Raw genomic sequence first — 26,797 nt, 5'->3', positions numbered from 1 at the left:
ACACCTCTCACCTTCCACATCTGCTTCCCACATCCCCTGTCCTAGATCATCTTGCCAGGCAGAAGCTCCCTCTGGCTTTTCAAGTTGTCCCCTTTGCAGAGTCTACCACATGGCTGTTCCTCTCTCCTCACCTGATGTTTCCACCCAAAACCCCACCCAGTACAGCACCCAACAGTCTCCCTCTGTAAGGGGGCTGAGTACAGATTTGGGGAGCGGGAAGTATTCACCTCATTCTTGCTTGCTTTCCTTTATTACGACTTTATTACGGTATAACCTATACATGATAAAATGCCTACAGCTTAAGTGTGCAGCCCAGTAAACTTTTACAGATGTTTCTAACTGGGTGATGTAGGGGGTCAAGGGAGATTTCCCTCTGTCCTTTGGAAGTTTGTTAGAATAAACCAAGGGGCATTAAATAGGATAAAAGGCTGAACCCCTGTGTGAGTGAAATCACAGGGGTGTGATTACTTACCCAACCAAATGTTACTTGGAAACTTAGGTGTCTCTTTTTCTGTCGAGGAGGAGAGAAAAGATATGTTTACACAATCTTAAGAGCTTTTAAGTGGTTGTCAGGAAGTGACCGGTTCTGGAGACAGTCTCGGAGTCCAAATGAGGGGACAGTTGTTATCTCACATAGAAGTACAACCAGGTGTGTTCTGGTCCCCACTCTTCCTTTATGAGGTGGGTGATGGCTCCTTTTGTAATCTGGCCTTATTGCTGCTAAGGGATTTGCACAGAATCCTCTCCCCATGCTGAGACGAGAAGGGAAAGACAGGGTTCAGGGAAGGCTGGGGATTTAGCTCAGTGACAACATGCATGTAGCATGGAATAGATAATGCCCTGAGTTTGGTCTTTAGAACCAAATGGGAAAACAGACAAACAAACAAACAAAATGGAAAGAAAAAAGGAAGAGAAAGGGAAGGGGTGGAGAGGTAGGGAGAAGAGGGCAAAATACAGATTACTGGGTCTTTATTTTAAACATTTTAAAGCTTTTGGCTTTTATTTAGCACAAATTGCTCAGCTTGCCAAAAAAAAAAGCAATATATTGGAAGTGTCAGTCTCTGAAAGTCAACTATTCAGATCAAACTAGAAACGATTCCCAGGCCAGACTGGGGCTGCATCACTGTTACCAGGCTCATCGCCATTGTGGCCGAGAAGCCAGACAGTAGGGCGATGTTGCTGGTATGCATCATCTAGAAAAATCACAAAGGTTCCAGGTACTCTACCTGGAGACATAAAATCCCTGTGTCCAGATGGCATTGTGAAGTCCCTGCATGCAGATCATGTGGCGGAGGGAGGAGCTAACAGGTGCCGAGTGGGAAGCTCTGGGGAACAGTTACAAGGAGGAACATTTCAGTTTAGTGCAAGACTCATCCTCCCCACAGCTGATGCACAATGGGAGTGGGCCAAGCAGGAGCTGCGGAGATGGCTCAGCAGTTAAAAGCACTGGCTGCTCTTGCAGAGGACACACATTCGATTCCCAGCACCCACATGGTGGCTCACGAATATTTGTAATTCCAGTTTCAGGCAATCTAACCCCATCTTCTGACCTCCATAGGCTCCAGGCATGCCCATGGTGCACAGACATAAATACGGACAGGTGAAGCATACATAAAATAGACAAATCTAAAAACGATGTTTTAAGAAATGAAAAGTAAACGGCAAGCAAGTCTCCATCAACAGAAGAAAGCTATCAAGCTACCTACCACAGGGATAATTGGGAGGAGATAAGGGTCTGAGCCCCAGGTCACCCTTCCCATCTCTGAGCTGCTGTTCCTCTAGAACTTCACAGCAGTGGCTAATGATTATATTTTTTTCAGGTGATAACTTTGTACCTTATTTCATGTACTATAAATCCCACCTTTACTGCCATTAAATTAGTCTATGCCATCACCCATGGAGTAAATGAGCCAGAGGGACTCTTAAACTGGAGCCTTCCTCTGATGCACAGTCCAGGACAGGTATGGGGTAGCACTCTGAGGTAGTGTCCCTGCTCAGGAAATTGATTATCTCCACTTCACGCCAAGGTATCATGGGGTCACCCAGCCAAACACTTCTGTGGGCACGATGTCACAACCTCCAGCACTATTAAGACACTTGGCAAAGGAGACACTGAAGGTCCTTAACTGCTGTGCTCCTAGGTTCTGGTGTGGGCACCGGATCCTAACTCCCTCAGGAGCAGGACCATACACCACTGTCCAGGGCTGTGGGGGTGTCGGGTCGGTATCAGGGTCTTGGAGTGTAAACAACCCCTCCACCCTGTCAAGGCATTTTCAAGTGGGAAGAGAACTCTGCCTGGAGGATCATCTCAGAATTCCTCTGCGAGTCCTGGGGTTCCTGCCCTCCCTCACTGCATTGGGAAGGAGAAATAGAACCCTAAACAGAGCTTGGCCTTACTGCCTTCCTCACCTGTGATGGAACAGGTGCAGGGTGATACCCCCGCACCCCAAAGCATAGAATGGAGAAGACCTAAATTTCTAGGACTGGGGATACTTGCCTAGCATGTTATAGGCCTTGGGGTCAATCCCAGCACCTAAAAGCAGTAAAACGAATGTCCAAGTTTCTGGGAGTGTTTGGTGTTTTTGCTTTTGTTTTTCCAAATGACAGTGTACCGGACCCCTTGAGGTTCCAAATGAAAGCCACAAGAAAGTCATGTACAGATAGGACTGCTTTTAGAGAGTAGGGCATGGGAGGTAGAGAGCCGCGCTGGCAGACCCTCGAAGTCCAACGGCAGCACCCCAAGACCAAGTGATGTGGATTCAGATCGCCAGGCTGAAAGGCTGCGCGGTGTAGGGCGCGAGGAGCCTTTAGCACTAGCTGGCGGGTCGCGCTCCCGGGTGAATTAACCAACGTGGGGCCCCCAGGAACGTGAAGCGAGGCGGGGCGGTCCCGGCGGCGGGACACGTGCGTCCGCGACGCCCCGGACCTCCAGGCGTCCCCGCGCTGGCCGAGGGCGGGGCAGCCGCGCGGCGCTCCCCTCCTCTCCTCTCCTCCCCGCCCGGCCTCCGGTTGGCCGCGGCACTCGGCCCTGGGCTCGCTGCGAGCTGCCGGCCGAGCCATGGGCTGCGACGGCCGGGTGTCTGAGCTGCTCCGCCGCAACCTACAGCCCACGCTCACCTACTGGAGCGTCTTCTTCAGCTTCGGCCTGTGCATCGCCTTCCTGGGGCCCACGCTTCTGGACCTGCGCTGCCAGACGCACAGCTCGTTGCCCCAGATCTCCTGGGTCTTCTTCTCGCAGCAGCTCTGCCTCCTGCTGGGCAGCGCCCTCGGGGGTGTCTTCAAGAGGACGTGAGTGTCGCGCCCCGCACGCCCCTCCACATCCCCGCAGCTGTGACCACCTGCCCAGCTGGGCTGGATCTTAGCCCAGGGGCTGCCTCCCTCCCCCACTACAAGCTCTCCCGGAAAACTCTCTCGGGACTGAAGGTGACATCTGGGCTATGTATTTGTCTCACTCGTCCCGAGAGAGCTCAGAACCCTTTCGCCCTCGCTCACCGAGCCCACCAGCCAAAGAGTGATGGAATGTACAGAGATGCGTAAGACCCTTATTGCTCTGTTCCTCTGAGATTTTGTAGCCTCGGCGCCGGAGGTGGAATTGGCACTGAGGGGAAGACAGTTGGCGGTGCCAGCTCAGGGGACAGTTCTCAGTGACAGGGCTGGCCTGTGGTTTGACTAGGAACCCACTGGTGATTCCACTCATAATAGGTCCACATCAATTGATACAGCTGATCCCTTTACCAAGATGGTGAGGCTCCTGGGATCTCCTAAGGGAGACAGGACTCGGCTGCAGCATTTGCCTGCGGAGGCTGAGCCCTTGGGCCAGGTAGAGAAGTGTAGAGCCTCTCATCCATCCTCTATCTCTAGTACCCAGAATACCCCTAATGTATCCCTCCACCTTGTTACTTCTCCCTGGCTTCTGTCAGGACAGAGCTCTGGTCTATCCCTGGCACTCAGAATATTACCCTTTTGGGTGCCGTGCAGAGCCCCATTTTTCTGGTGTAGGAACCCCTCTGAAGATATTTCTAGAAAGTCAGCAGCCTTCAGTCTCTGTACAGCCAGGAATAGACCTAGAACTGAGACCTAGAGCTGAGGAATGAATGGTTTGCACACCAGAGGCTGCTGTGTGGTCTTCCTTGTTCTACTTCCTAAAGGAGCAATTATCTGGACTGCAAAACCACAATTGGGAGGTCTGTTACAAAACTAGATAGATAGATAGATAGATAGATAGATAGATAGATAGATAGATAGAATAAAAGATCTTGTGCAGAGGCCATTCTAGGCCAAAGGGTGTGCAGCTGTGGGACGATGCAACACAGGTGTCAGTATAAAATGGACCCCAGTCTAAGCAATCCAGAGCCTGCTGCACCTCAGCAATTGGAGAGTGACTATTTTCATTTCCCCTACATCCTTTTGCAAATGCAAGAATTCTCAGACGAAAGTCTCCTTGTGCCTATTAGCACTTTGTGGGTCTGGGATAGAATCGGATATATAGGAATTCTGAAAATATGTTCAGCTAGAAAATTCATGAAAAGGAGGAGGGGGTATCTCTGAATGTCAGAGGAGGGGCCCTGTTGTTGTTTGGAAGTGCTGGGAGGGGGTCCGTTGTTGTTGTTTGTTGTTGTTGTTGTTCAGGGATGCTGGGAATGGAACCCAGGTAAACTCCCTGGTGCTGGACCACACTCCCGACCCTCACAGATAGGCTGGGTTATGCTCACTTTCCTAGAATATTTTAGGAACATATGTAGCTCAAACAGGAAGGCGAATGAGGATCATTCTAAGGGATGGGTTGGCAAGCCCACTTTTCTGAAATGGGAAGCAATATACCCCTAACTGGGCCATCTCTCCCTGGCTTTGGTCCTCCCTCTAGATTTCTTATCCACCAAAGCTCTGAACAGGCAACAGAGAGGGAACCCTGCAGCAGGAAACCGCAACGTCAACAATAGTAACTAACCATTGTGCAAAATGTCTTATATCAACCCATTTGGTTGTCATCACAGCCCTGCAAAGTAATGTTGTTATCTCCGTTTTATACAGGAGGAAGTGGAGACACAGAAGGGTTAAGAGATTTAGCTATGGGCGCTAATCCCAACTCTCTGGGGTCTGAGTCAAGAGAATCTTGAGTTGGAGGTTAGCCTGGGCTACATAGCAAGACCCTATCTCAAGCAGTCAAAAAGAAAGAAAAAGAAAGGCGGGAAGGAGGAGGCAGAGGCACTTTGTCTGATATTGAATAGTTCCAGGTTTGAACGTGGGCATTTGACTATAGTCCCAGATGCCTTGGCAGTGGCTCGTGCCTTATGTGTGTCAACAGCTGCTCTATAACTGAGCTTCATGCAAGAGATGGGTATCCCGTGGGTCTTCATGGGCTGAGTATTCCTGAGCACTGGCAGTGCCTGGGAAGGCCATGTGAGCCTCCTGACCTCTGGTTGGGATCTTCCAGAGCTGGGTAGGGCTCCTGGTGGTTCAAATTTAAATTCTGAGCTTTAGCGCTCACAGCTTCAAGACAAAATGTCACCAAGAACCGTTTTGTTTGATGAAGAGGGAAGCAGGGTTCTGGTGGGAAAGAGGGGAAGTCCCTGAGTGTTAGCAAGGACATCACCCACCTGGTTAACTCTGGTTCATCTCCCCATCCCCACCCCCAACATGAACAGAAGCTCTGCCAGCCCTGATGTGGCCTTGCCTGTCTCTGTTGAAATGCTAATGTCCCTGCAAGGAAGTGCTTTTCAGCTTAAGTGATTACCAGTCAGTGTGCCAGGCTGGCACTGGGAATAGGGGATTGCCTTAACAAATCTCAAGGACCAGCTGTATAGAGATGGTGTGGGAGTGACACACCAGACTGCCTTTCTTTAGAGTTCTGCTTAAGTGCTGTCTACTGCTTAGCCTAATCCGAGAGCTCTGGCCCACAGGGGCCTTCTAGACACCTCTGTGGGGCAGGCTTTGGGGTAGGTCCTTAGGGCAACACCAGTCTTCCTTCCCTACTCTTAGCAGAGACAAAGACTTTGACCTTTAAAGCAGGCCATCTGCAGGACCAGCAGGAGGAAGAGCAGCCACAAGAACCTGAACTAGAGCCTCCCTTGGAAAACTCTTGTTGAGCACAAAGAGGAAATCTCGAGAAGAGACTTAGAAAGCTACCTGTTTGGCAGGGTGGCTAGGCTTGTGGTTTACAAAAGAGGTAATAGGTATTTAGACCAAAAGTTAGGGGTTTTGTTGGTGGTGGGTTTTTTTTTTTTCCTGGTTTTGTGGGACCTGTCTAACCACTCAGGGCAACTGAGAAACCCTCTTATCTCAGGGACATCAATAGATACATGATTTGAGATCTTCTCCAAAGACTCCCAGCCTCTCCATAGCTTCTCACCTATACTAAGTGGTTCTTGATGTCTACATCTGCCAATTGATACCTTCCTTATCTGTTCTTTTAAGTTGAATTCCTTATCTTCAAATCCCATGCTGCCTGGTATCAGCTAAGAATGCCTCTCCTGCAAGCCTTTGTAGCAAACCGAGTCTTCATACCCTTCCTCAAAGCCGGCTCCACAGCCCGGTTGCATCTCACATCACTGGGCCCTTGCAGACCCTGGAACAAAGCACTGACAGTTCTCCTCCCTGGACTGGGCTCTGATTGGCTTCAGTTCTAGACAGCCTCTGCCCCTTCATCAGCTTGTCCACCTTTCAGCCTGCTACAAACCTTGCTAGAAACATGTTAGGTGTGCTGGAGCCCTAAAGGGAATTCAGCACTAGGCAAGTTCTTATTTAGAGACAACTCAAAACCAGTCTCAGTGGTGTATGACTGTAATCCCAGTCCGTGGGAGATGGAGATGGGAGGATCAGGAATACAGAGTTATCCTCCACTACATAAGGAGTTTGAGACCATCCTGGACTAGTTGAGAATTTGTCCCCAGCAACTATCCCCAAGGGAAGTAAAAACATTTGTCCACACAAAAATGTATCCATGGATGTTCATGGCAACATTGCTCATAATAAGCGGAAATAAGGTATATTTTCATAAGCAAATGGCCAGGTAAATAAAATATGGCATGAATAAAGGGTCAGGCAGCCTACGGAGCCATTGTTACAGGGTGTCTCATTCAGCCAAAGTGCTGGGCAGGAACCACCGGTAATGACAGACCACACAGGGTATGAGAGTGTTCACATGAGCTGTCCAGTGCACAGGATCTGGAGTGGAAAAAAAAGCCTTGTAGGAAGTGGTAAGAAGAAGCACACAGGGGTGACTGCTGATGGATATAGGGTTTCTCTCTGAGGTGACAGAAATACTTTAAATTTAAGCTGGACGCAGCAATACATGCCTGTAATCCCAGCACTTGGTATGGTGGGTAGGCAAGGGTCGGGGGAGCTGTTATGGCAGGAGGATTGTGAGTTCTAGGCAAGCCTTGACTATATAATGAGACCCTATCTCACAAGAACAAAATACACAAATCTCAACGCTTAAACTATAGTAACGGGCTCACTACTCACAATAGGAAAAGAAAAGTGAGTTGTATACTTAAATAGTTGGATTTGATAGTATAGAAACCATGTATCAAAGTTTTAATTATAAAACATCTCAGAACTTATCCCACAAATTAGCTGATTCATTCAATAAACACTTCTTAAGTCATACGATGATTCAGGGGTGAGGGCTCCGGACAAGGTCACTGCTCCTGCCAAGTGTCCATTCTGGAGGGCAGTGTGTGACAGTGAACTAGGACAGGGACTATCCTATAACTCTGTATTCCTGATCCTCCCATCTCCATCTCCCACGGACTGGGATTACAGTCATACACCACTGAGACTGGTTTTGAGATGTCTCTAAATAAGAACTTGCCTAGTGCCGAATTCCCTTTAGGGCTCCAGCACACCTAACATATTTCTAGCAAGGTTTGTAGCAGGCTGAAAGGTGGACAAGAGGGCAGAGCTGAGTTATGGCTGCTCCAGCTAGGTGTTCTGGGTAGGCCACTTTGGGGAGGTGACATTAGGAACTGGCTCCTGAGGAACAAACAGGTCAGGCATGTCAGGAAGAGGGTGAGAGGTGTTGTAGGCAGTCAGGCCTAAGGTTGGGTGTAAGGCACTTCTCACATGCCCAGCACCCGGTGAGTCGCAGCCTGAATCAAACAGGCAGTCCTGCCTCCCCAACGTGGGACCGTGAACAGGTCGAAGCATCAGCATGGGGTCCTGAGGAAACTGCGTTATAGGGAACCTTCCTTGCCCCCATTGGCTAAAAGAAAATTGCTCACTGATCCTAGTTCCTGGAAGGATGGGCTCTCTGTCCCCTTGAGGTTGATAGGTGGCCCACTGTGACTTATTCCATTCTGTCCTCCAGCCCTTTCCACGAGAAAGGTGAGACCCTGTCATCTCTGCTGCAGAGAGGGGGTTCCCGAGGAGAATATGCTATCCCAGAGGCAGGCAGAGTGGAGTTGGGGCTCAGCAGCATTCTACCCCATCTGGGGGTGCAGAGGGCAGGAGTAGGCCCTGCCTGTATAGAGCCATGTAGCCCTGCCTCTTTTTTTTTTACAGTACCAGCAAGCCAAGAACAGGTGCCCAAGGCAGGGACACCCCAAGGTGGTCACATGTGTACCTGGCAACCCTTGCTGAAAGGGGGTTAGCAGCCTTCTCAAGGTCACATAGCCAAAGTGGCCCAGCAGGCAACGCCACCATAGTCACAGCCAGCCTGAGGGAGGACGCAGGTCCCTCCTCTCCACTCACATTTACAACTCCGAGTGGAGTCATTAATCAGTAACTTGAGCATTTATCAGGCTTGCTGGCAAGTTTCTTAAGCCTTGGAGGAAAGAGACGCCTTTAACTGACCCAAATTCACATGAGTACCAGGGGAGGACAGGCCAGTGGCACTCTACTGGTCTCTGCCTCGCCTGGGAGTCAAGACCCTGGGCTCAGTTGTATACCACTCTCTTCCCCTCTAGTCCTCAGTTTCCTGATCTTTAAAGTGAGATCTCTCAGGTCCTAGCTGCTGTAGCTCTAGCTGTGCCACTGTGTGGGACCAGGAAGAAGGTGGTTTCCTGGTACACTCCTGCATCACTCCAGGGATCACTCTGAGCACATGGCAGCAGGAACAGAGATAGGTGGGAAGATGCCTAGAGTTGGCACTGGCCCTTGACCTCTTCTTGCTAGCACATAGCCTGGGTCCTGCATTGACTCTGAAGAAGCCCAGGGCTGCAAAGAAGGATTGAGCCCTGGAGAGGAGTTGCCCGAGGCCTTGAGAAGGAGGACTTGCTATCTCCAGTTAGAGTGGAGGAGACTGAAGCTCACAGGTAGTAGTGGTTTGCCACGGGTCGCACCATCCGGCAGAGTTGAGCCTTGAACCCAGTACTTTGACCACACACTCCACCACATCCTTGATGTCAAACAGTTTCAACACGATTACCCTGTAATCCTTAGTGATCCATGTTCCTGGAAGGGGCTATTATTACCTCAGCCATTTAATATCGGCAATGAATATGTTTTAGTCTAAAGGATTTCTGAAATGTCCATGCACAGCCCTAAAGCACCTGAAAAGCTGCTGGCCTACTTTTTGGCCCAAGAACCCAGAACAAATGTGGGGTCAGCCTTCCAGACTCCGGCTGCAAGCCTAGACTCCAATCACAGCTCAAGTCCTGGCAGGAGACACAGGGAAGGGATTTTTCCATGTCTGTTTCCTCCTAGCCTGGGTTCACTCATAGGTCAAATGGGCACAAGCTTCAAGTCCACCTCCTAGTATTCTCAGATGTACTAAGTCTACAGCACCAAACAAACTCCAGTGGCGTTCACGCACACAGTAACACAGCCATTAGCCATCCTTTCCTTCCCCTTCCTCCATGTGGTTTCTTCCTGTCACAGATTGACTGGTCTTAGGTCCCATCCCTCAGGATTTTGCTGCAAGTCTGAGTGCTACATTGAACCACACACAAGCCCCAGCCCTGGGGTACCCGCTAGACACATGCAAGGCACACAGTCTCCCACTGAGCCTCTCTCCCCCACCTCATGCCCAATTGTTTGGTTTCTTTTGTATTTTTGATAAATGATCTTGCTATGTAGCCCAGGCTGGTGCTGATCTCTCCACCTTCCTCCTCCTGCCTCCTAAGTGATGGGATAACAGGTGTACATAGTGTATTAGTTCCTCAGAGAGCCTTTGTACTGGACTTGGTGAGGGAGGTGGTGGTAGTGGGTTGGTGAAGGAACACATAGTCGTGACTTGTGCTATCCCTGAAGCTGGTCCTCAGGAGGTTGCCTATCTGTCTTATACTAGGAAAGGAGCTAGAGGAGGAGAGAGTGGAAAGGAGAGGTCTCCCGTTTCCACCTAGATAGATGTCCCTTCTGTACTGGGTCCAGAGGAAGAGGCAAATGATGTGTGTCACCACAGAGCAGGAAGTAGAAACACAAGCAAGCACCACAGTAGAACCACTAGGTAGTCAGGCTGGGGACTGTCAGAACAGGACCCAAGGGAGAGCTTCGAGCTTCCCTTGCAAGTCTGTCTCCTGCGAACAGATCACCCAAATTGCAGCCACTCCCCCCTCCCCCATCCTATTAAGCCAGGCCTTGAAGCAAGTCTACCCCCAGGTTCCAAGAGGGAACAGACAGGGGTCATGAACAGTAAATCTCCCCCAACCAGATTAGCCTGGAAATGAGAAAAATAACAAAATAACGAACTACTGCTATCAACAGAACTCTTCTGATAAAGGCTTTAATCAGATACAAGGAGATGGGATGGCCATGTGCCGAGGAGACCAGAGTCAAGTGTTGACAAAAGACAGCCTGCCACATCTCTGGGGACGGCCCTCCTTCCCTTCCAGTGTTCTGGAACCTCAGAGGTCGGCTTGCCCCACCTCTCCCTTTTCATAATCTGAGGATGTTCTTCCACAACTTCCAGAACCTTCATGCTGCCCAATTCTGCCCCCAACACAGTACCTTAGCTTGTAAACTGGTCCTAAAACACACAAGTCTTAGATCATTTCTCTGAGCACTTGGTATCAGGCAGAATTCCCTGCCAACAGGACCTTGACATCGATCTCTCATGGGGACAGCTCTCAGCATGCCTGGGGAGGGCTGTTCTGATGTCTGTCTGAACTGGGAACTGCTCAGACTGCTCTTAGTAGGAATAGCCCCTGACCTCTGTCCACTAAATTAACCAAATTCTGTGCTGTGGCTTTGGTCCTGGTAGCCTGGTCTTGCCTGGGAGTACAACTCTCATCAATTCCTGTGGGAAGGGCACGTGTGGCTTACCTTACCCCTACCCTTACCCAGCTGAGGACCAGGCTTAGGCTCATCCTGGTTCCCCAACCTTTATTTATAGATGTATGGCACTGTTCCCTTGAGATGCTCAAAATAGCCTCCCCAAGAGGGACAGGAGTATTATTGCATACAATTGCTTACAGAGAATAAACAACAGAACATGCTAGTTGGCCTGGGTGAGCACCAGTGTGACATTTGGTGTACTCACGGCAGCCGTGAGAAGCCATTGCTGTACTGAGGACCAGAGGCTACTCATCCTTCCTTATAACCCACAGCTCATGAGCAGTTCCCTTTCTGCTGGTAGCAAAGCAATGGCAGGGAGGAGGGGCCTTCCAGGAAGGCTCTGGGCTCCTCTGCTAACTCCAGCTCTCCCCTGCCCAGCCTGGCCCAGTCGTTATGGGCCCTCTTCACCTCTACCCTGGTCATCTCCCTGGTTTTTGCTGTCATCCCCTTCTGCCATGACGTGAAGGTATTGGCCTCGGTCATAGCGCTGGCGGGCCTGGCCATGGGCTGCATCGACACCGTGGCCAACATGCAGTTGGTGAGGATATACCAGAAGGACTCAGCCTTCTTCCTTCAGGTGAGCTACACAACGGGAGGCTGGGTAGTGGGCCAAGTACAGGGAGCTCCCCAGGCCCTCCCCAGCCTGTCCTGATCAGTTACTAGCTGGACCATACACCAACAGTAACCCAATGCCTGGGTTTGGGTTTCCTCATCTCTCCAGGGGTGATCCCTGCCTGCCTTGTCACCTCTCCCAGGAACCTCAGTGTTAACAAAAGTTCTCTAACCAGGCAAGGCAGTGGGGCTGAGGGCTTGCTCAATGGTTCTCTAACTCAGGAAAGGCTGAGTCGGACTGAGGCTCCCAGCTCTCGCCTCTTCTCCTCTCTCTTTCTAGTCATGTAGTGTATGTTACCAGGTACCTCACAAAGCAAGTTAATGAAGGAGAGTTGACTTTGGCTCAAAGTTCAGGGAAATATAGTCCACAATGATGGGGAAGGAATGCTATCGGGAGTGGCTCAGTCCTGGGCACCAACCAGGAAGCAGAAGTTTTCTTTTTCTATTTTACTAAGTCTCAGACCTCAGCTGACAGGATGGTACCACCTATATTTGGTCTGGGTCTTCCCTCAGTAGTTAAGCTTCTGTAGAAATGCCCTCACAAACACACCTAGAGGGGCGCGTTCTTGGTGCCCTAGGTGTTTCCTTCCTTTTCTTCCTTTTCTTCCTTTTCTTCCTTCCTTCCTTCCTTCCTTCCTTCCTCTTCTTTCTTTTAATATTTTTTAAAGATTTATTTATTTTGTATATGTGAGTACACTGTCGCTGTCTTCAGACACACCAGAAGAGGGCATCAGAACCCATTACAGATGGTTGTGAGTCACCATGTGGTTGCTGGGAATTGAACTCAGGACCTCTGGAAGAACAGTCAGTGCTCTTAACCACTGAGCCATCTCTCCAGCCCCCTAGTTGTTTCTTAATCCAATCAAGATGATGAAATTGACCACCATGACAGGAGACAGTCCTAGTGGGAATTAAGGTTGGGGAAATAAAGGGGAGGATTGGCCACAATCACTCCAGTTATCCCAGACATCAAGGGTGGTGAAAGAGGACTTTCCTTGACATTCTTCCTTCTCTCTCCTGCTTCCCAAGTCTTCCTCCTAACTCTAGGGCCAGGCAGGGGACTCCTGGATGGGATATAAGGTAAAGGGGAGGGGAGGTGGTACCCTCTGGATGTGAGTCTTGAGCCAGGCTGAGTGGTGCTCATCCCCTCCTCCCAGGTCCTTCATTTCTTCGTGGGCCTTGGTGCTCTGCTGAGCCCCCTGATTGCGGACCCCTTCCTGTCAGAGGCCAACTGCTTTCCTGCTAATAACACAGCCAATGCCACCTCCAGAAGCCATGGATCCCGGGTCCTGAGCCAACATCACGCAGCAGCCCAGCCTTGGATAAACCAGACGATCCCCAGGCTGCCCCCAAAGGAGGTGACCGAGAACCACGTATCCTATGCCTTCTGGATCATGGCTCTCATCAATGTGAGTGTCACTAGTACAGGTAGGGTTGGGAGCTGGGGGGGGGTGGGGGGGTGGGGACAGCACACACCGCCCAGTTTATGTCGATAGCACAGAATCTTCAGACTTACAGAACATGTCAGGGTTCACTGTGTGCAGACAGGAGGGAGAGATGGCCTGTGGGAATCACATCATATCATATCCCTCACTGGGACTCCATGTTAGCAGTTCTGAAGAAACAAAAGGCTGTGGTCATAACTTACACAGTGAAAAATCAGGGTCAGCTTCCAAGGTCTCTGAGGGCTTGTGGAGAAACAGAACCTTTTCCTCCATGGCCAAGAGGCCAAGGAAGGTGGTGGCTTCTCTAGGATACTTCATCACTGATGGGGTAAACGGGCTCCAGAGTAAACCTGTTCCTTGTGTTCCTGCTACCTTGGAGAGATAAGCCTGTGGTAGAAATGGCAGAGAGACTGTCCTAGTTTGGATCTGTGACTATGATAAAACACTCACCAAAAACAACTTGGGGGGGGGGAGGTTTACTCCTGCTTACACTTTAGAATCCATCACTGAGGGAAACCAGGGCAAGAATGAAAACAGAGGCCAGGGAGGAACACTGCTGACTTCCTCTCTCCCCATGGCTTATCCACCTTGCTTTCTTAAACAGCCCTGGACTACGTTCTACCTGTGGTCTACATCCACTACCTTGTGGGTAACACTACCCACATCAGCCATCATTCAAGAAAATGCCCCACAGACATGCCCTTGGGCCAATCTCATGGGGACGTTGTCTCAGTTTAGGTTCACTGTTTCCAGGTGACACCAGTTTGTGTCAAGTTAACAAGAAACGAGACAGGGCAGAGAGCCCCGACTCTGACCAGCTTAGATCCTCAGGCCCCCTTTGTGCATCTGGCCAAGTCAACATTGACTCTAGCTTCTACCTAGGAACCTCCAGGGCTCTGTAACACAAGAGAATCCCATGAAGCAGGTGAAGCAGAGGGGAGTCTAGGAACCTCCTTACCACCAGGCTTGAGAATAACAGCTCAGACCACCTTAATTGCCTCCTCCTGGCTCTGACCCATCAGGGGGCTGGAAATGAGGATATTCCAGGGGGCCAATAGCCTGGCTGGGGGACAGAGGGTCTGTGTGGCACTTACTTTGACCCAGGGCCTCCCTGTAGTAGGCCTACCTGGTCCTCTAGAGGCAGCTTGCTACTGAGGTGAAATACATACAGTCCTGAAAGGGCCTTAAGCCCCCTCCAGAGTTGTATTAGGCATGTTGAGGGATGTCTCACCTCCCTGAGGTCCTGATAAGGAGCTAGAGAGAGGCTGAGCCTCAGCAGAGGCCCACTGCCTCCAGTCCCACAGCCCTATTCCTAAGTAGGGTTGAGAAGACAGTGAGACCCTCAGCAAGATTTCCCTTTCCCTTTCCTCTGACTCTTTCATGCCAGTGGCCACCATTTTGGATCACGGCAGCTTTGAACCTGGGTCCTCTAAGGGGTTCTTGCTAAGGGAAGGGTCCCAGCTCTTCGGCCTCAATGCTAGGGCTCGGCAAGCAGGAAGCTCTCTCTGCACAGGTCCAGGGTCTGTTCTCCCCACTAAGGCCCAGACTGGAGGGGCTGCTTGCTACAGGATTCCTGGGACTTGCCTTATTTGTTTGCGTCTGACCAGAAGTAGCCCACCACTGAAGGGATCCAGCAGTGAGTGCAGCCGCTTCCTTATGCTCACACATACACACCTGCCCTGCCCCGCATTTGGCTGGCTTTCAGGGTGGCACTGGTGTCCCTGAATGGGATTTCTATAAAAGCTGGGTGTTCCTGCCAGCCAATCTGCTGCGAAGCCTCTCCCTTCACCTACCTCCCTGGAAAGGCCTCCAGTTTCCCCTTGGCCTTCCCTCAGGCTTTCTGTCACTGAAGCCTCTATGTGTGATTCCTGTTCCCCCAGTTACTGGGGGAAGGGCTGAGTCTTCCCCCATAAGGCTTAGACACCCCCTCCCCCCAGTGCAGAGACACAGGTCTCTTGCCATGCAGGGCTCCGTGTGTGGCATCACAGCTACCCAGGGCTGTTTAAACTTGACTCAGTGGTTGTAAACCGTGAAATGGGGCCACACTGTGTTCCCCCCGCCCGGCTGATCTTATGTTCTTGTCTTTTGAGTAGCTGAGACTCCAGGTATGTGGCCCCGCAACTAACTGTGCCCTTGACTGGCTTTGAGTGTGACACAGGGAGGTGACAGCATGGGCTTGGGTGGCTTTCTTAGGGATTTCAAGGGGCTCCTTAAGAGCAATGCACTGCCAGGTTGGGTGTCTGTTTGGCTTCCATTCCTGCCTGGCCCATTTATGGCCACCCTTGAGCACTTCCGGAACTTTCTGGTGGCTCACTGGCCTTCTGCTCCTTTCTAAGCAAAGGAGGCAGGTTACAGCCCAAGCAGGAAGGACAGCAGTTAGATCTGATAAAGAACTTCGTGGCAGTGAAGGTGGTTAGGCCTGGGCAGGGACACCTGAGGGAAGCCTAGTGGCTGCTTCTCCAGGCAACCTCTAAAGTGGGAGGAGTCTTCTGTTGGTCTAAGGAGCACAGTTGGGACTGAGTGGCTCAGTGTGAAGAGCAGAGAGCTGGGCAGGGGGAGGAGGAATAGGCGCTAAATGGTGCCTGTGCTTTCTAGCTTAGTCACTGAGCTCCTACCAGAGCTCAGTACCCTCCAAGGATATACCATCACCTCAGCAGCTCAGAGGTAAGGACATGCAGGCCAGAATGAATGTCAGTGCTAGCTGTGTGGTGGGGACCCTGCACTCTCTGAGTGTCCAGTTTACCTCCCTAGTCTCTTCCAGTTCTAACAGTGTGTTGCTGTATGATAACTTGGAGCCCCATTTGCCCTATCTGAAAAATAGAATTAAAATCTTTTCAGTACCTTTTTTTTCCACCCCTTGGTAGTATTGGAGATAAAATCCGGGGTAGGCAAATCCACTGAACCACATCCTCTGCCTCCTGATTGCATTTTCAAAACTTATATGAGGTGTATAAGTATTTTATTTGCACATAAGTGTACCTTGTGTATGCGTGGTGACTGTATAGGCCAGAAAAGGGTGTTGGATCCCCTGGAACTAGAATTGCAGACAGTTGTGAAACACCACGTGGGTACTGGAAACTGAATCCAGGTCCTCTCTTCAAGAAGAGGAAGTGCTCTTAACTACTGAGCCATCTTTCGAGACACACCCCCCAATCACATTTTATAGAGCTGTGACAGTAGTGTTGGGAAAAAGAGTGGTAGTCACCCAGCACCTGGCCCAAGCAGCAGCAGAAGACCCTTTTGAGTACAGGCTTTGAAAGGCTTCTCTATCACCTGTGGAGAATGGGTGTGGCCAGAGCCAGCAGTGCTCACACCAAGCCTATATGGTATCCACACACCTGGCTTCTGGGCTGGCAAAGACTCTTTGGCGAGGTGGACACCTTGGACTGGGAGCCTGCTGGGAGTATGGACCAAATGTAGCAGGCCAGGCCCTCCTGACCCTCTACTGCCCTCAGCTCCCAGTGCCCCTGGCTGTTCTGTTCCTGCTGTCCAAGGAGCGGCTGCTGACCTGCGCTCAGAGGAAGCCACTGCTCCTGTCTGCGGATGAGCTTGCACTGGAGACCCGGCCTGCTGAGAAGGAAGACACCTCCTCACTTGCCCCCAAGTTTCAGCCACACTCAGGTGCGTGCTCTTGTAATCTATTCTGGCTGCCTTAGTGTCCTAGGACACCCAGAAGATGAACCTAGACCCTAGGGCTAGTGGTGAGAAACAATCTTTGGTCCTGGCAGACTCTGAGGTAAGTGATAGAGCCAGCTGGCCAAAAGAATGAAAAGGGCGTGCAGAGCCTCCATCCTACCCACTCTTCCTGGGTTACCTTTAAGGGGAGGGTCTCTTGATCTCTGTGATCCTTAGTTCCACCAAAAGAGGGCAAAGAACAGTGGCTGTTCCTCACAGGTGCCTGGAAGCTAGAGGAATTGAAGGCAGCAAGCAGCCCCTGCTGGGACTGTCCGGCCTGGGTGAACAGGGGACAGGGAGCAGAGGTTGATTCGGCCCTGCTGTTCTGTGCCTCCTTCAGGGCAGGAGGACCTGTTCAGCTGCTGCCAGAGGAAGAACTTCCGGGGAGCCCCGTGCTCTTTCTTCGCCATCCACATCACGGCAGCTCTGGTCCTGTTCATGACAGACGGGATGATGGTGAGCCTTCCTCCGAAGGCACGCTCTACTGAGAGGCCTCTACCCTGTTACCCAAGTCTGGAATAGCAAGGGGAGAGAAACACATGGAGGTCCGCAGGGACATTGCATTGCACATGAACTTCACTGCAGTGCAGTGAACCAATGTCCCGCCCATCCCCCACAGGGCTCGCAGCCCTAGAGTCAGGACTCCTCTGTCCTTGCCATTGATTTTATTTTGTTGATTCTAGAAAGGGGTCTGTCTGGTGTCTTGTTCCCAATTCTACGTGACCCAAGCTTTTTCAGTTTTGGTTGCTTTGCTTTGTTTGGGTCAGGGTAGAATATAGCCTCGGCTGGCTTTGAACTCTTCGTTCTTCTCCCAAATGCACCATACCCGGCTGTGACCCACGTTTGTTTTGAAAGCTTGCGGCCCTCTTGTTCTGTGAGAGGCCACACTCTATGAACTCTGTGGCACTCGGCTTCTTGGCATAGGGTACAAATGGGGCTTTGCAAGCTAATGTCACAAACAAGCCACACTCCAGGCCAGGTGTCCATTCAGTGGGTGGCCTCTGTTACTCTTTTTAGATTCCTTTCCTGAAGTCTCCTAACTTAGAGCAGTCTTGCATGGCTGAGTGACTGACTGCTGAAGGAGGAACACTCCTAAGAGAAGGCTCTATTCACATGCCCCCAGCTCACAGCAGACCTAGTTCACTTGGACCTGTCTCCTCTGTTTCCTTCATCTGTGAAATAAGAGGTTAAGCTCTTTTCCTCCTAGCCACGCCTGTCTGTTCAGGCCCTGTGGGGAACCCCATGGGGACCAGCGAAATCCCAGGTGCCTCCATGGCAGCCATTCTGTCCTCAGCTTGGGAGTGAGTGTACCATGTGATCTTAGCTCCTGGGGCATCTTGGGCTGAGCCACTAGTGACAGGACTAGTTGGCTTCTGCTGCCCTCCCTACTCCTGCCCTAGCTGAGGCAGTAGTGTTCTGAGTGAGGCTTGCTCTCTCTTCACTCTCCACAGGGCGCTTATTCGGCCTTTGTGTACAGCTATGCTGTGGAGAAGCCGCTCTCTATTGGACACAAGTCAGCTGGTTACCTCCCTAGCCTCTTCTGGGGTTTCATCACTCTGGGCAGGTTCATCTCCATCCCAGTCTCCTCAAGAATGAGGCCAGCCACCATGGTGTTCATCAATGTGGTAAGTGGACAAGTGGCCTCCTTTTCCTTCTTAGAAACAGAATCTGTCATTTGGGCCTTACCACTGCCCAAGACATTTGTTCAGGACCGTATTCTGCCTGAACAGTAAGGAGACAGAAATGGAGCAGTGGGATACTAGCACAGGAAAGATGGAGACCAAGGACGAAGATCCTATTCGTGTAGCCTTGGAAAGGTCCCTTCCCTGTCTGGGCCTTTGATTTTACATCCTTCAAAGCTTGACCAGAAGGGAGCATGGGTGATTACTATGGAGTGGAAAGCAGACCCCAGCTACATCTACAAGGATTAGGAGGGGTGAAGGTCTCAGCTTTGGTTCTCCTGCCTTTCTCAAAGCACCCAGCTGTTTGGAGCCTTGTGGCCAGCGGAGCAAGGTGCTGGCATCAGTGCACCTGGCCTGACTGGAGATTTGCCTTTGGCAGCTCTCCAGGAGATTCTCAGATGGCCAGACTAGCCTGCAGCCAGGCAAAGGAACTGGCTTGGCTGGAAGCAAGGTCTGGGTCAAGCATGGATTAAGATCTGTGTCTGATGTTTGTCTATGTCACTGTGACAAAGGACTCCAGATTACAGAATCCCTCGGGTACACCTAATTCGACCTCCCACCAAGGTTTGGATCACTTCTGTGACATATCCATCAGTGTGTCACTTCTGTGGCACACCCATCAGTGTGTGTTTAAATACCTCCAGGGATTAAGAACTCACTACTTTTCTAGGAAATTCACAGTAAGAAAACACTTCCCAAGTTGAAGAGATGGTCCAATGGTTAAGATCATTGGCTGCACTTCCAGAGGACCTGGGTTCCATTGCTAGCACCCATATGATGGCTCACAACTGTAAATCCAATTCCAGGGTACCTGACACCCTCTTCTATCCTCCTCAGGCATTGTGTGGATGTGGTGCACATATATGCAGGCAAAACACCCATTCACAGGAAAGGGAGGGAGGGGGAAGGGAGGGGGAGGGGGGAGGGAGGGAGGGAGGGAGGGAGGAAGGAAGGAAGGAAGGAAGGAAGGAAGGAAGGAAGGAAGGAAGGAAGGAAGAGAGAGGGAGACTTCTCAGCTAGGTATAATGGCAGTGGGCCCCTACAATCCTAGCACTTGGGGGAAGGGGAGACAGGAGGATTGAGTTCAAGGTCAGCCTGGACTACATAGAATTTGTCTCTAAATAAATAAACAGTAAATAAGTAAATAAAATGCTTCTGGTTTTAGTCAGGGAGACAGTGCAGAATAGTTGAGGCGGGGAGGGGTTTGGATGAGGGCAGAGCTAAACAGAAAGACTCCCTGATGGTTCATGGGTAGTGAGGCCAGGACCTTCCTGGGAAGAGGAACAGGATGCAAGGACCATATCCATCGGTACAGTGACTGCTTAAGGTGATTATAAAGGGAAAAGGGTTACTCTGGCTCTCACTCTGGGGTATTCTAGTCTAAGATCTAGTTATGCAATACTGGATAACAAAGACTGGAGTAGGGCTGGCCATGTCATGAATGTCGTCATAAGCCAGGAAAGAGGACAGAGGGGAAGCAGCACAGTCCCTTCATCAGCATGCCTCCAGTGACCTAAGGATTACACACACACACACACACACACACACACACACACACACACACGGTCCCACAGATAGTTTAAAGCAGCTATGACAAGACCCTTGTCTTAGTTAGGGTTTTACTGCTGTGAACAGACACCATGACCGAGGCATCTTTCATAAGGACAACATTTAATTGGGGCTGGCTTACAGGTTCAGAGGTTCAGTCCATTATCAAGGTGGGAACATGGCAGCATCCAGGCAGGCATGGTGCAGGAGGAGCTGAGAGTTCTACATCTTCATCTGGAGGCTGCTAGGAGAAATCTGCCTTCCAGGCAGCTAGAACAAGGGTATTAAAGGCCAAGCCTACAGTGGCACACCTATTCCAACAAGGCCACACCTCCAAATAGTGCCACTCCCAGTCCAAGCATATACAAACTAAAGACCAAGTCTTTATCTGCAGGTCTTCTGAAATCCAAATGAGGACAGAGAAATGTCCCCCACCCCCCTTAGAGCTGAGTATTTCATCTGCTCACTTCTTGTGCTTAAAAGTCATCTTTGATGACATCTCCAGTCCTCTGAGATTCTTCACACTAGGCCTTGATCAGTGCCCAGCAGCAGCTGAGCACCCTGTGGGTTTCCCCCAGCCCACCAATCACCTCCTTCCTCCTATGTTGTGTCCGACCAGCAGATCACAACCTGGGCTCTAGCCTGGAAAGGCATTTTGGAAACCTGGAAGAGAAGAGGAGCTAGGTGACGAGAGAAAGAAATGCAGCTAAGACAGGCATGCTGATCAAAGCTCAATTTTACTGTTCTGCACGCAGTTATGAAGCAGGGGAAGGGGAGGGGGGGGGCGATTCTCGCCAAATAGTCCCGGGGACCAGTAGCAGGGTGACCACGTGTATGACTCCGAATAGCAAAGCGGCAGGTTCCAGCAGTGGGCGTGGCAGAACGATTGAGCAGGCAAGCTCCATCCAGGTGTAAAGAGTGGAACCCTAAGGCTGGGGGAGGGGAGGCTACACTCCTAGTCATCAGGTTGATGTGCTCTGTCCCAGAGCCTCCACCACCTTGACAAACACAGCTCCTCATAGCTAGGTGGAAGGACACAAGAGGCACTTGGAGCTAGTCAAAGGCTTTCACAGCTTCTGAATTCTGAGTTCCATTGGGCCACCCCTGGGCCGGAATGGTTTTCAGCATCTCTTGTTAAGTGGCATCAATGTCCAGCAGACTCCAGCAACAATACCTGCTTTGTTCCTGAGTTATAGGTGAAGCTGAGTCTTTGGGGTGGGGAGTGGAGTTTGGTGCTGCTAAGGATGTGCTATACCACTGAGCTATATACTGGGCCCTGGAGCCAAGTTCTGAACACAACTGGTGGGCAGCAGAGAAGGGAGGAATGGGATGTACAGCTTGTTAATGGGCAGAGAAAGACACGTAGAGAAAACTCCAAGTTCAGTGTGGATCACACTGTCAGTGGTCCAAGAGACACTGCATCTGCAGAACAGCTTCACATGCCTGTCTGGAGTTCTGGACCAACATCATGGTTTTAAGGACAATAAGCATCCCTAGCATGAAGACAAGTGAATCTTGTGACTATAGTGAATGGGGATGTAGACAGAAAACCTAGGATAGAATTCTGGCCATGCTTCAAAGAGAAAGAAAGAATAAATAGAGCTGTAGGTTCATCTTTGCCAAATAAAAAATATGTTGTATTTGGAACCACAGTTATATCTGTGACTTCTGCTGCTATTATTATTATTATTATTATTATTATTATTATTATTTATTACATTTGTGTGTGTATGTGTGTGAGTGAGAGACGTTAGGGGGCACATATGGACCATGGTATATGTGTGGAGGCAAGAGAACAATGTTGAAGGTTTGTTTGTCCTCCTTCCACTTTTTTGTGGATTCCAGGGCGTCGTGTATGGGTGTTTTGCTTGCATGTTTGTCTGTGCGCCTCTTGCATGCCTGGTGCCCACAGAGGCCAGAAGAGGGCATCAAACCTCCTGATACTGGAGTTATAGATGACTGTGAGCCATCATGTAGGTACTGGGACTCAAACCCACGTCCTCTGAAAGAGCAGCCAGTGCTCTGTCACTGAGTTATTCTCCAGCCCCTGCTTTCCTGGTTTTGTTTGAGGTAAGATCTTACTATACAGCTCAGGCTTCTATTCCTAGGCCTCCTGCCTCAGACGCCTAAGCCCCAGGATTACAGGTGTGCACCGTCATGGCCCACTGCCTTGTATTTTTATTATAAAAGACATCGTTCAAGTTACCTCTCCAGGGAGAAGGGGTGTGTTCATCTTCAGCCACCATTTCTTGGTGACCGTCCTAGGGCAGGAAGGGTGAGTCTGGGGGTGATTCTAGAATGCATCCCTTCTGAGAGATCTTGAGGCAGAGCTACTGAGGTTCTTGTGCTGGAGTCACTAGACTCCCTCTTCCAGTGTGAGCAAAATCCCCCAAGACCTGTGACTCTCTGAAGGTCCCTTTCTTTCAGCCTACCCAGTCCTTGTGGGTTCCTGGACTAATTGTGATGTTTAGGTCTGTGTACATATTTTCCTAGAAACAGATATGCAGATATTTACCTGGAATGTTTTCTGTTTTGTAGCTCTGGGGATCAAACCCAGGGCCTTGGGTGCCCAGGGTAAGTGTTCTAAATCTGACCTACATGCACAGCCCAAACCCAGGAACATTTTCCCTACCAAGCTAGGACTTAGTATAGAGCATGAGGTTTCTATAGAACACAGAGTGCTGGCTGTAGCTCTGTGGTGGAGTACTTACCAAACATGCACCAAGCCTTGGGTTTGTCTCCCAGCCTTTGGAGAATGCTAGAGTAATATACCATTTGTTGGAAATGCAATAGTTTTGAAGTCTCTTGTATCATTTCACCATCAGCCTTGACATCCTCTTGCTAACTGAATGAAAAAGGAAGGAAGGAAGGAAGGAAGGAAGGAAGGAAGGAAGGAAGGAAGGAAGGAAGGAAGGGAGGGATGGGAGGGAGGGAGGGAGAAAGGGAGGGAGGGAGGGAGGAAGGAAGGAAGGAAGGAAGGAAGGAAGGAAGGAAGGAAGGAAAAGGGAAAGAGAAAGGGAAAGGGAAAGGAAAAGGAAAAGGGAAAGGAAGGTGGGCAGGCACTATTCCTAGGTATGGTAGAGGAAAGGTTTATTGTAGATAAAAGGGAGAACATAGCCAGAGGCAGGGACATCTGTGAGAGTCCAGAATGAACATGACCCTGAGCCATGTGAGGGGTTGGGGGAGAGAAGAGAGGAGAGCCAGACCAAGAGGGCAGGAGAGTAAAGGGTAGACCAAAAAGAGACCATGTAACTAAAATGTATGGATTATATAGGAAGAGCAGCTGGGGAGGCCACCCCAGCCCCTGAGCTGGAGAAGTTTAGGGTAGAGAGTAGGGTATGCCAGCCATTTTACTCTATGACAGGCAGGGACTGAGGGATGCTGGGAGAACCTGGTGGTCAGTTCAATTTGATATGTGAAATAAGCACCTCAGAGATTTGTGCCTGGTTTGAGACCTCACAGTAACTACTGGTGTAAAGATAAGAATGTAGAGTTCATGGAGACATCGACTTCAGGGCTCCATGGCTGGGAGGCATGCAGTTAAGACCTGCAGTAGGAGCTGCAGACTCTAAGCCTTGTACAGCTCTGGTTTCTTCCCAGCTGTGGTTTATGTGAAAATCATTCAATGCTTACATTAAAAAAACATTTTTTAAAAAGAGCTTAAAAACTGGGTTGTTTAAGCAAAATTCTGCCTGTGAGGTAGGGACCTTGCTAGGCCACAGAGATCTGAGCAGGCGATCTGAGCTGGTGATTTGTTAGCTCCAGCGCATGGACCACAACCTTCTCCTAGGGTTTTTCCAGTGGGATTTAAGTCAAATCTAAGGAGCCCCAAGCTGGTTGCCATAGCCACTGATCCTCCTGGGTGCTTGTGTTGAATTCCCAGGGAGTAGGAAACCAAGGTCCACCACCCATCCTGCTGGCTCATGGCTTTCTCACTCTGGACACTAGAACTTGGGTGTCAGAGGAAGAGAACCGAAGAGTGGGGTGTTAGACTGCCCATCTCCATCATCGGGAGAGGGAATGTTGATGACCTGGATTCAGAGAAGTCGTTGGGGACCCTCGGTCATTCCCCCAGGGTTTACTGGGTGTTGGGGTGGGAGGGTGCAGCTGCACATAGATAGGTGCTGGGAGGCTCAACTCCCTAGACCTCCTAGATCCCAAACTAGGAACCGTGCAGGTATCAGTGAGACCACACGGTGGCGCATGGACCACACCGTTCTCCCGGGCCAGCAAGGATGCCCCTGCCCGAGTGAGCGTCCCTTTCTCTGAGATGCCCGGAGCCTTGTGCCCTCTCTAATTGCCTCTGCCTCTGCCGTGACAGGTGGGAGTGGTGGTGACCTTCCTGATGCTGCTTATCTTCTCCTACAATGTCATCTTCCTGTTTGTGGGGACCGCAAGCCTGGGGCTGTTTCTCAGTAGCACCTTCCCCAGTATGCTGGCCTACACCGAGGACATCCTCCAGTATAAAGGTAAGTGTCAGAGGAAACACAAGAGCATGCTTCCTGCCGCGGGTAGACACTTCCTCTCCTGCCCCCAGCTTGCTGGAGTGTTCCAGGTCTGGGCTTTCTCTTTACCAGGAAAATCAAAACACCTCCTGGCATGGTTGGGGACAGCCATGTTTGGTCATGGATGCCCTGTCCATGGCTATGTGTCCTACATGTGTCCTCGCAGGCCTCTGGGAAGCCTTGTGGCTTCCTTATCCATTTCCTTCTTTCTTCATGATGTTGCGGTACTGTTTATGGATCTACAACTAACTAATGTTGGCTGTCATGGTATCTGGTCTGTAACTTAGAAGAAAAACAATTCGTGTGGTCAATAAGTCAAAGTACCAAGCGTCTTCAAGTTTCTGGCTCCTGGATCCCCTGAGTGGGTTCAACACACAGCTGAGCTGCATCTCAAACCAGGGAAAATTCGTTTAGCCTATGATTCTGGAGCAGCCCTGGCCATGACGGAAGTGAGGGCAGAAAAAGCATCAGCCAGTGTCAGCACCCATCCTGAGAACACATCTGTGTGCTACTGAGAACATGACATGCCCAGGGGACACAGGAGACATGGTCCCTTCCCTCAGCTCATCCCGGAGGCACTCAGATTTTCAGGAGTCAACTAAGTGAGAAACAGGGTTCTCATGTCAGGGTTGTTTGTTTTGTTTTGTTTTTTAAGATTTATTTATTTTATGTATGTAAGTGCACTGTAGCTGTTTTCAGACACACCAATAGAGGGCATCGGATCCTATTGCAGATGGTTGTGAGCCACCATGTGGTTGCTGGGAGTTGGACTCAAGACCTCTGGAAGAGCCTTCGGTGCTCTTAACCGCTGAACCATCTCTCCAGCCTTCCCCCCCCCCCCACCCCCCATGTCAGTCTTGAGAGAAGAGCTGATGTGCTAGTATGGCAAGTCTGCTGGATGATCACTCAGCTCCATCTTCCTGTCACTCCCCATGGTCTGGGGCTACAGTCAACCTTCCTTTCTCATCATTTACTTGCTTGGCATATTTAACAGTGCTGGACTGTCCAATATCCAGTCCCTTCCTGTGCTTTCATAGGTCTGGACTTGTTTCCCTTCAGTCTTGTCTGACCCACTGAGCATTTATGACCCCCTGTGGTTCCATACCACACCCTGGGCCCAGGCTCCTCTGAGTGGAGAGGTGGCCTGTTCTGATGGGATCTAGGTGTGAGGACGTCACAAGGTCACTCTCCAAGCTGCTGCAGAGGGTCCTCTGAAGCCCAGCTGGCTTCTGCACCAGTAGGGAGCTCCTTTTCTCTAGAGCCTCTCAGAGCTGCAGTCTAGCCACACAACTCCTCGGAGTTCCTTGATGACACAGAAGTTACTCTGAGCCACCATGCTTTGGGCCAGAGCCACACTTGTTCTGGACTGCCTCCAACTACTCCACCACCCCCACCCCCACCCCCACCCCATGCCCTTCCAGGAAGTATCTCTGATCTCCATGGAAAAGGGTGTCCTCTTCTTTGTTCTCCACTGACTAGGCCTGTCCCTGCTATATGACCCATCTCACAGCTTCTGTACCTAGGATATGTCCTCTCCAATACACTCCCAGAAAGGGACAAAGAGTATGTAGGCTCTGAGGTCATCATAAGCACAAGCATACCTCCACATTTGCAGGCCTATGACCCCAAATGACATAATTTCTTCTCATTGAAGCTTGGTTTTCTTTTTTTTAATGAAAATTTATTTATTTTATGTATATGAATACACTGTAGCTCTCTTCAAACACACCAGAAGAGAGCATCAGATCCTATCACAGATGGCTGTGAGCTACCATGTGGTTACTGAGAATTGAACTCAGGACCTCTGGAAGAGCAGTCAGTGCTCTTAACCACTGAGCCACCTCTCCAGCCCCAGAGCCTCAGTTTTCTTGTCTGTCACATTGTGGCTCACACCTGTAATACTAATAACATTTGGGAGGCAGACATAGCCACATCTCCACAAATTCTAGGCCAGCCAGGGCTACATAGTAAGACCTGATCTCAAAAAAGAAGGAAGAGGAGGAAGAAGAAGGAAGAGGAAGATGAAGAAGGAAGAAGAGGAGAAGGTGGGAGAAGGGGGAGGAGAAAGAGGACTTCATGTGGAAGGCTCTGGCTTTGCTCCCTAGCACCACAGAAA

At 50.4% G+C, this 26,797-nt stretch overlaps 1 protein-coding gene across 9 annotated transcripts in view; it reads left to right on the top strand.

The window, feature by feature from the left end:
* The first annotated feature begins 1,292 nt into the window (after nt 1–1,292).
* Mfsd4a (major facilitator superfamily domain containing 4A) overlaps nt 1,293–26,797 on the top strand; it is a 46,853-nt gene continuing 21,348 nt past the window's right edge. For 3 of the 9 annotated variants that reach the window (XM_017319650.2, XM_006529345.4, XM_030252750.1), the window contains exons 1-6: nt 1,293–3,288; nt 12,984–13,235; nt 16,727–16,892; nt 17,287–17,402; nt 18,398–18,571; nt 24,498–24,645. In XM_017319650.2, coding sequence (XP_017175139.1) covers nt 13,221–13,235; nt 16,727–16,892; nt 17,287–17,402; nt 18,398–18,571; nt 24,498–24,645 — 619 coding nt within the window. In that variant the 5' untranslated portion in view covers nt 1,293–3,288; nt 12,984–13,220. Of the gene's footprint in view, nt 3,289–11,592; nt 11,792–12,983; nt 13,236–16,726; nt 16,893–17,286; nt 17,403–18,397; nt 18,572–24,497; nt 24,646–26,797 lie in introns of all 9 variants that reach the window. The other 6 variants (XM_006529344.4, XM_030252744.1, NM_172510.4 and 3 more) reach the window with 3 other exon arrangements.

This window comes from Mus musculus, chromosome 1, assembly GCF_000001635.26.
Source record: "Mus musculus strain C57BL/6J chromosome 1, GRCm38.p6 C57BL/6J".
Lineage (NCBI taxonomy): Eukaryota > Metazoa > Chordata > Mammalia > Rodentia > Muridae > Mus > Mus musculus.
This window is presented reverse-complemented; position numbering and strand designations above follow the sequence as displayed.